Source organism: Hypomesus transpacificus, unplaced genomic scaffold (genome assembly GCF_021917145.1).
Source record: "Hypomesus transpacificus isolate Combined female unplaced genomic scaffold, fHypTra1 scaffold_156, whole genome shotgun sequence".
In the NCBI taxonomy this organism is placed as follows: domain Eukaryota; kingdom Metazoa; phylum Chordata; class Actinopteri; order Osmeriformes; family Osmeridae; genus Hypomesus; species Hypomesus transpacificus.
The window spans coordinates 199,132-208,271 of NW_025813723.1; the positions used below are offsets into that span (position 1 = coordinate 199,132).

Here is a 9,140-nt window from a genome sequence, read left to right on the forward strand (position 1 = left end):
AGAGTGGTGGTCCTGGGCCCCAGAGCTGCTGCTTCTCTCTCCCAGGGTCCAGGCCCCCTCACCAAAGGCCTCCCTGACCGCGGAGGGGAGGAACAGGACCATAAAGAAGGTCTCTGATTTAGTTTTAACAGGCCGCCGTATCCGCCCTCTAAGTGGCTGATGAATATACATGAGCAAAGTTTAGGGTAAAGAACTGGGGGCTGTGTGTCTGTGTGTCTGTGTGTGTAGAGGGGGAAAGGGGTGACATCTGAAGGGGGAGTGGTGTTCCCTTATACACAGCAGGGCTGCATCTCGTTTAATTGGAGCACTTGTGGCACCATTACCTCCTTTACTTCGACGCGTTACAGATGACAAAAGAAAACAGCCCTAAGCCGGCTTTTGTTCAGGGGGAGACTAGAGAACAGATTCCTGTGTAATGCTGCTGTGGGAATCAACCATACCATACCCTTATAGGAAGCCTCACTCCCAGACCAGGATAATACCACAACCAGGACCAAGGGTCGCATTTATAAAAAAATTAATTAAGAACAGGATTTTTTAAGAATCCCTGTTTTTTTCTTTTCATGTACACATTTTTGGGGGGAAATGGTTGATGAGCTGAATGACATTGATATAATGTAGGCATGTACTATTCACATATTATTTATTATGGATTCTGTACAGCTTGCTATGAGGCAATACTATTCCCTAAATATAAATAGCTTGAAAGTATCCTGTTGAACAAACAAAAAACACATCTGTTTGTTTATTTTCTCTAGTGAAATCTTTTTCCCATCCCTTCTTTTTCTCAATGCAGCATCAAGAGATTGGTTTCAGTTTGTCAATTCTACCTGCCGAGCTATGAACCTCGTTCAGCTTCCATATTGTTTAACCTTTGACCTGAGGTCACGGTCATGAAGAACGGTCCTAATGTGTGTGTCATCTCCTGCAGTCACCCTGGTCTCCCATGAGAGCAACAGGGTTTGACCTCTCATCCCTCACCCTTGTCTGATCTTTCTGGAGAGCGGTCTGAGGGAGGTTGGGGTCAAAGCAAGCAGTGGTCTGAGGGAGGTTAGGGTCAGAGCAAGCAGTGGTCTGAGTGCTTACATTTGGACGAGCTAGACACTTATGTGGAGCTGGCACACGTTGTGTTCATTATGTCTGAGCCACGTTCATTGTTTAGTTTGTGGTAAATCAACATTAGACATGTAAAACATTTCTGACCACCTAAATATATAATCCCACAACAAGTCAGAGGGTGAATTGTGTTGTGTGTGACACATGATTGTGCATAACAATCATGTGCAAAAAACATAGCATTTATTACAATCTTCATTGAGAAATGATACTAATAATAAAGAATAACGTAGTATGTAAGAAGTATGTAAGTATGTAAGTACTTATTAAGTATTTATTTTGATAAAATAAGTTGATTTGATAACAGTGAGTGTGTAATAAATTACCCTCTACATTTGTAATGTCAATATTATCTATAATAAAAATGAACAAAACATTTTCAATAAACTTTACAATACACAGAATGGTCAACATTGAAATGTAGTGAAAAGTTGAATTGACAGTAAAGTTTCTCCACACTGGTATGCAGAGCCCCACTCAGTAAGATGATTACACTCACACATTTCAAGCAACTATAATTGATCTATTTCTAGTGCAAGTGAATTCTTTGGTGATACAAACCAAACTTAATTGAAATATGGCTGTGGCTTCCACAGACAAATCTAAGTGTACTTGCATTACATATTTAAAACATGATTCCTTGCAGAATATTTATAATCTTAATATGAAATATACATAAACATTTTCATTTGCAAAAACAAAACAATCTCTTTCCAAATATTAGGTTTGACATAATAGGTTTACCAGTTACAATGGCACACATAATGAACTCATGTTCATTCAGTTTTGGTAAGCTAAGTTCTCTTTCCAACGTTAGCCACTGCTATCCAGGAAATGTGTGTTACGACGCAAAGTAAGCAGTAATGAGATGTAGTCTGGTATTCTGCCTAAACTGCGTATGACTATGCAAGACTAGCTAGGACTGTGTAGTACTGTTCAGTGCTGTGTAGGACAGTGAAAGGACAATTTTTACAGTAATTATCTAGTATTTTTTAATACCCTGTAAGACCTCTGTAGTACTTTAATGTACTATTTTAGAATGATTAATAGGATGGCAGTGGAAAGTTGATGTGTTTTCCCAGCAGGAGTTAGGTGGGGTTGTCAGACGCAGATGAGATGGAAAAACTTTTGATCTAGCTTCAGTTCTGTTCCACAGTGAAGTTGGAGATTCCCCTGTAAGTGACAATGTCCCAAATTAAGTTGACGCAAGTGATATATTTTCTTTTAAATGACAAAGTGGTTGTTACTTAAAAAATAAATAACAAATCCATCCAACCCAGTCAGGGACATTTTCCTATCTTTGATACAGAAGCATATTCTTTTCACACCAATACAGTAGCCGCAGTGTAACATCAAGGTGACTTTCAGCCAGCGGGCATGCAGAGCTGACAGACTCCTGCATCAACAGACAAGAGATGGTGCAAGGCAGCCTTTCCAACTGAAACTATCACTATAAACAGAGTGGGATGGGAAAGGACACTGAAATGACGCCTTACTGTCTGCACCATCAACATGCATGGACAGATCATTATCCCATCATTGTATTGGGCTGAACAAGAAGGAACCAGTGGATGTAATGCATCCTTCATTATAATATAGAGTCTTACTGCCATCTAGTGGATAAAACTGTACCCTATCTCACAAGAACAAAGGACTCTGGTTCTGTTTGGACTGTACCAAGAGGTATGAGGGGAAGGGGGGGTGAGGTAGCTTACACCCTTATGCCATTCTACTGATGAGGTAAAACAGAGACTTACACATCCTTGTTTCGCATGTGGTTGTTGTATGCCATGACAGGCGGAACGCTCTCCTCCTCCTCAGGTACCTAAGAGGGGGAACCAACCTTCAATATACATCATACACCACCGCTCACCAAGAGTCTTAGATTACTTTCCATGTCCAACAACATCGTGTTGTAGATAGTTGGCTGTTTCATGACATCATCTTTTTTCAATCAAGTGTTACATGTGTTTTGGTCATGACTGGACACAGCTTTAGAGAGCTGTCGTGTGTCACTCACTTCCCAGTAGGCCTCGTCGTCAAAGCAGTTGTCATCCGAGGGATCGCCCCAGATAGGCAATCTGAGGACGGTGCCTGGAAACAGTGGACAAACGAGATCACTGAACACTCAGTCCTAAACACACACACAAGGTATTATACAAGCATATCCTACAACAGCAGCCCTGCAATCCATTATCATTTATGTAAAGTGAAAGTACAGTGTTTCACATGCAAACTTGCCAAAAGGCAAACCAACAAACCTTGCGTCAAAACCCTACCACCATGTTTACACAGCAATCAAAATGCCAATGGTAGAGCACAGTGCAATGTTGCTATGCTACAATGTTATAGAAACAATGCCACTAAGTTACAATGCAAAACAGTTTTGCAACGCTACAATGTGACGATGCCACAATGTGACGATGCCACAATGATAACACTGTGACAGTGTTTTTCCATTAAGTATTCATGAGCATGTTCTCACCAACAAGGATTCCTCCCCCGATTCCAAAACAGAGAGCCACACAGAGCCCAGCTGCCTGGTGTCCACCTTGGCGCGAGGGCGTCATGGTGCTCCAGTCACCAACAAAGTCAAATGTGTTGATCAACCTTCAAAACAAAGACACAGATTCAATGTGTGAACAGTGGAAGGCGCATCAGCTTCTCGTGACGACGTTAACCTCAATTCAAACCACAGGTTTTATACATTATATGTTACGAGACATTTTCTGTGAGGGATGTTTTTTTTTTTTTTTACTTCTTTACTTTCTGACACCATTTTCTCTGTATTCGTGCAGCATCCATGTCAGCTACTGGTGCTGGCCCCTCTATTGGTCATGTCAACTCACCCCTCCCTTCCATAGACAGACTCAGAGGCGGTAGCAGCAGTAATGGCTCCCACAATGCCCCCTATGACCCCAGGCATGGCGTGGAGGTTGTGGACGCCACAGGTGTCCTGGATCTTCAGTGTCTTCTCCAGGAAGGGCTGGAGGGAAAGAAAGACACAGGCTAGTGCTTCAAAACCATATTTACCATCTTCTCAAACACCTCCCCAGTTGCTTGTGTCTGGAGAGTCAGACAGGTGCGGCTCGGGAAAAATGAAAAAGCATTTTGGGAACAGTCTATTGATTTCTTTGGGGACAATGAAACACTGAACCCTGAACACAAATACAGTAAGCCGTTGAGTTATTTGATGTCAACACACTGGTCTGAGGCACAGCAAACATGGTAGATGAATGATAAAAGCACTTTCTAAAGAAGAGTAAGCGGAACAAATGATCTCCACCTCTTACAAATAACAAAGGATGTCATCAGTTTCTGGCTAATAACACAGATACGTGCAGTTACACGTTGCTTTGAGAGACTTCTTTTGGACAGTCAGTAAAGCTAACTGTTGGGGGCTGTGAAGCACACAATGACCTATCCAACCCTACTCAACCTAACCTACCCAAAAGGAACAAAGCAGACCAAACCAACCTTCATCCATGAGTCTGAACCTGACCGTAACCACATGCTTAACATCAAAAGCTGATAGATAGAACCATTGAGAGTTTAGATCAGTCAGTGTGAGCCAGCCAGGAGGCCATGTGACCCTGCTGCCACGGTTACCGAGAGGTAGATGTATCCCAAGGTGGAGATCACTCCGCAGCAGAACCCCACGATCAAAGACCCGTACGGCATAAGCATGAACTCTGCGGCCGTTCCCACAGCAACGCCCCCAGCCAGTGTGGAGTTCTGAATGTGGACCTTGAGAGCGGGAGCAGCAGAAAGCGACATGAATACAACAGGCAGGTGCATTGGGTCAGAAACCACAATAACCTGAACGTTTTTATAAAAAAAATAAGTTAAGGATGGTTACAACCATCAAAAGACACAAAAATAAGCACCACAACCATTAACTTCACTTGGGTTTTCCTCACCCTAACACAAACCCAGACAAAAGCCAACAAAAAACGCCTCTCACAAGCGTGTTCTGCTCAACTTCTACTTCAACAATACAACACTCAACTTAGACTAGAGTCCTTTACCATGTCCAGCTTGCCATGCTTGTTGTAGAGGCTGGAGATGGCAATAGTGGTGAGCACGGTGGAGGTCAGGGCCAGGTAGGTGTTGATGGCGGCCCGGTGCTGACCATCCCCATGGTCCGTGATGGCTGAGTTGAAGCTGGGCCAGAACATCCACAAGAACAGGGTTCCTACAGGAGAAGGGTTGGGCACCAGACTAAGACATGTAGCAAATGATGTAGCAAATGACATCCTGTATGCTGCCATTGTGTTTGAGATGACCCACCAATCATGGCGAAGACATCAGAGTGGTAGACAGACCCCTGGAGAGTCTGGCTCTGGTGCAGGTTTGGGCGATAGAGCATCCACGAGATGGACAGACCATAATAAGCCCCAAATGTGTGGATCACCATGGAGCCTCCAGCATCTCTGGCCTAGAAGTAAGAAAAGTATATGAAACATGTGTGTGCCTTTTTATTATTATGGTCCTACATGTTAGCAAAAATACACAAAATGGCAAACACATGAGGACCAATCCCTGAGGGCCCAGGAGAGGGATATCAGCCATTGACTCACATGGATGAGATTGAGGATAATGTACTCCTCCACAGCAAACAGGGTGATACCAAACAGGGTCATAACCATCAGCTGGACTGGGCTCACTTTCCCCAGAACTGCACCGTATGCAATCAGGCACCCGGCCACACAGAAGTCTGCATTGATCAGACTGAGGGAGGGAATAGAATGGAAAAGACAAAAAGAATGGAGAAAGGGGAAGAATAAAGATGTTTGATACAAAAATGGAAAAACAGCATTCCTAAAGCAAACTGTTTTGGTTGAGGGAGAGCAGCAGTATTGGTGACTGCATCCGAGACTGGACATTTGGTGTATCCGATAGTGGAAGATTGCTTAATTGACACACTGTCGACTAGTCTCTCTCTTATCTTGTCTCCATGATTCTGATGCATCACTTCACTTCCTGGACTCCCTGGGTACGGAACTGGTTTGAAACCATTCATTTTTCGTGCACGCGTGCACACTTACTGTACAGTAATATAGCTGACCCGCAGCAGTATGATAGTGCGTGATTTGCACTAATGTGTTTATGTTTCTCCTCAGATTACTGTGTCCACAGATGAGCAGATGAGCATCAGCAGAAGCAGATGTATTATCACAAAGACAGGTTTATCCACCAGCCTCCTTACAGAATTTCCTTCCTGAGAACATTGTATATCCAACATTCATTGAATCCATATGTAAAATGGATTTCTGTAATACGCGTTACACTGACTAATTTGAAGGTTAAAAGGTTAGCATGTGACTGTGCCAGCTGTAATAGTTTAAGTCCTCTGTTCTCTCTTTTCATGTGCAAATGTTGAGAGGGTCAATCAACACTGTTCACTCTAGTGACCTGTTAGATTCATGCTCTATCTTGTATGAAATACAACGAAATATGAAAATAGAACCAAAATGTACCTCTCAATGCCAATTCTGATCTTGCCATCCTCGCCCAGAGAGTGGAACCAACCCTGCATGAGCAGGGCCCACTGGATGCCGAAGGCAGCAACGAGGAAGTTGAAGCCCACAGCGCCAAAGCTGTAGCGCTTCAGGAAGGTCATGAGGAAACCGAAACCCACAAAGATCATCACGTGGACATCCTGGAAACCTGGAGGGAGAGGAGGGAGGAGAGATGGGGGAAGAGGATGGGGTGGCAAGAATGGTGGGGATGAAGGGAAGACAGGGGAGGACGGGATGGTGGATAGGGAAAAGAGAATGAGGTAAGATGAAGATGTAGATCAGAGGAGGAGGAGATGTTATATCACCAAATGTAGGATATTTATATATTCAAATAAAATACTTTTTTTTTATGTTGTGGGTTGTGTAGTCCTCCCTGTCTCTATACACCCCACAGCAATTTACATATAATTAAGAATTCACATGTAGAGAAATGTGAAAATTCTTGAATTTGAAGAAAATCATGATGAGGGTTCATCATAGAGATTAGCATCAAACATTCATCCGTTCATCCATGTTAACTCTGCAGGTGTGAGACTCCAGCTAATCTGTCTGATGACAGCTTGGTTGTAGCCCCTGAACCTGTACAATGTTAGTCAAATATTATTGTCAAACACAACTGTGGGCCCCACAGGCCTCTCAGCGTGATCTGCTGTTTACACTGACAGCTGCTTGTAGCCAGTCACGTACAGACCCTGGAACTCAAGGACTGAGAACCACTTGTCAGGGAAGGTCATGGCACTCACTGATTGATTTCACAACACAAACTCCGAAAATGAGGGTCACGTAGGACTTTCTTGAGGACACGTCTAGAGGATTAGATCAACACTTCCCCGTAAGGATGACACGTCATTTTCATTCCCCCAGCCTCCATAAGGGTTCATCTTGGAGTATATCGGTCCCACACAGAACATGCCACCGTAAATGAATGAAGACCCGCAGCTAGCCACTATTATCATGTACAGTAGCCACAGCAGTCAGGGAAATTCCACTTAACAAAGGCCCCTTCTAACGCACAGTGAAATATGAGATATACCTACAGTAGAAAGACAACCTAAAGTATTGTATAAGCATGTCACTGCAGGCTATGGTTTTGAACCAGTCTTTGCACACAACGAGGCCCTATTGCCAGTTCAGCTCCCCTCGTGCTGGCATACAGGTCACATGGTGCTCTTTGTAGAGGGACACATTCCAAGGTTAGGAGGAACACTATACGTTGGAAGCTTGATCTGTTTCTTGAGAACAGACTGTCAAAAAAATAGATTCATCACTTGACATTCAAAACCTTTCTAGCGATGGCCTGGTGATAGTCTTGTCAAAGACACCCGATGTGTGCAATGAGGCCGAACACAACCACAACCACACCCACAGACACGGACACTCAATATGGCTTGGAACAGTGCCAGGTTTACAATCATATTGTTTTTAAAACAATATAAAGTCTCCAGAGACATGAACACACGCATGTGCACTCCTATATACAGTCTGTCATTAACGGCTTCACAAAACAGCTATGGAGATAATTGACAAAGAAATTCTTTAAATAGATGACCACATTTAGTGGACATCTGCTCTTCTGACGTAGAAAGGTGGTAGTGAAGGAAACTGGAGGGAACATGAAGCCTCTGGGACACGCACTGTGTCTGTCTCTGAGCCTTGTCATCAAATGAGAATACTCGTGGGAGAGCTCGTGATCTGAGCCAGGACCGGCCCCCAAAAGCATGCCTAGTCTGGAACCTGAACTCATCATGTCTGCTCATAATACAACTACCACAAACACTGCCCAATATTGTAACCAGGGAGTTTTCATTGAAAGGTCATAAAATATCTTAAGTTTTATAATCTAGTTTCATAGCAGAAAATGTTCCTGTCCACAAATGACTGGTCTGAATGCACAGTATATACATATAGATAGATATATAACAGGCATTCAAAGTATGAAAGTACTTACGCTTATTCTATGAGCAAAATAAGATAACAAATATTTGTTTCCATTTCTTTATCAACTTCCTAACAGCCTTTGTAAGTATGATAATACATTTAAATGAATTAATGTGTAATTAAGTAAAGATGACATCCTGTTATACAGAGAAGAACTAAAGGAGGATACTTACTTGGATATCTGAAATAGAAATCATTTTCAGCATCAGTAACGTTTTTTAATTTTTTCTCTTCCACCCAGTGTGTGTCTGATTCCGCGTTGTAACGTACGAACACTCCAAACAAGATGATCATCGAGATTTGCCACACAAAACACACTGCTGGAAGACTGATCCGAACGTTGGTATTTTTCTGCCGGTCACAGCACTGTCTGAAGCTTTGGATACAGCCCATTGTGAAAGATGTGGAGTGAAAAAGCTGCTTTCTCTGGTTCCGTGTCAGTACTAAACTGCTGTGGAAGATGGGATGACAGGAGATTTAACGGGTCTCAGCATCTTGGGTGCGGGTGGAGGTGTGTGTGGAGGTGTGTGTGAAGATGTGTTTACTAGGTACAGCCCTGACCCT

General features: G+C 43.1%; 1 protein-coding gene across 1 annotated transcript; it reads right to left on the reverse strand.

The window, feature by feature from the left end:
• Positions 1-1,364: 1,364 nt before the first annotated feature.
• On the reverse strand, positions 1,365-9,088 carry rhcgb (Rh family, C glycoprotein b). Its single transcript, XM_047051476.1, has 11 exons — positions 8,750-9,088; positions 6,597-6,786; positions 5,697-5,847; positions 5,407-5,554; positions 5,145-5,311; positions 4,726-4,863; positions 3,966-4,102; positions 3,602-3,726; positions 3,137-3,210; positions 2,874-2,941; positions 1,365-2,289 (listed from the first exon to the last, which is right to left on the reverse strand). The coding sequence occupies exons 1-11, from the start codon at positions 8,967-8,969 to the stop codon at positions 2,256-2,258; spliced, it is 1,452 nt and encodes a 483-aa protein (XP_046907432.1). The 5' UTR covers positions 8,970-9,088; the 3' UTR covers positions 1,365-2,255.
• Positions 9,089-9,140: the final 52 nt, after the last annotated feature.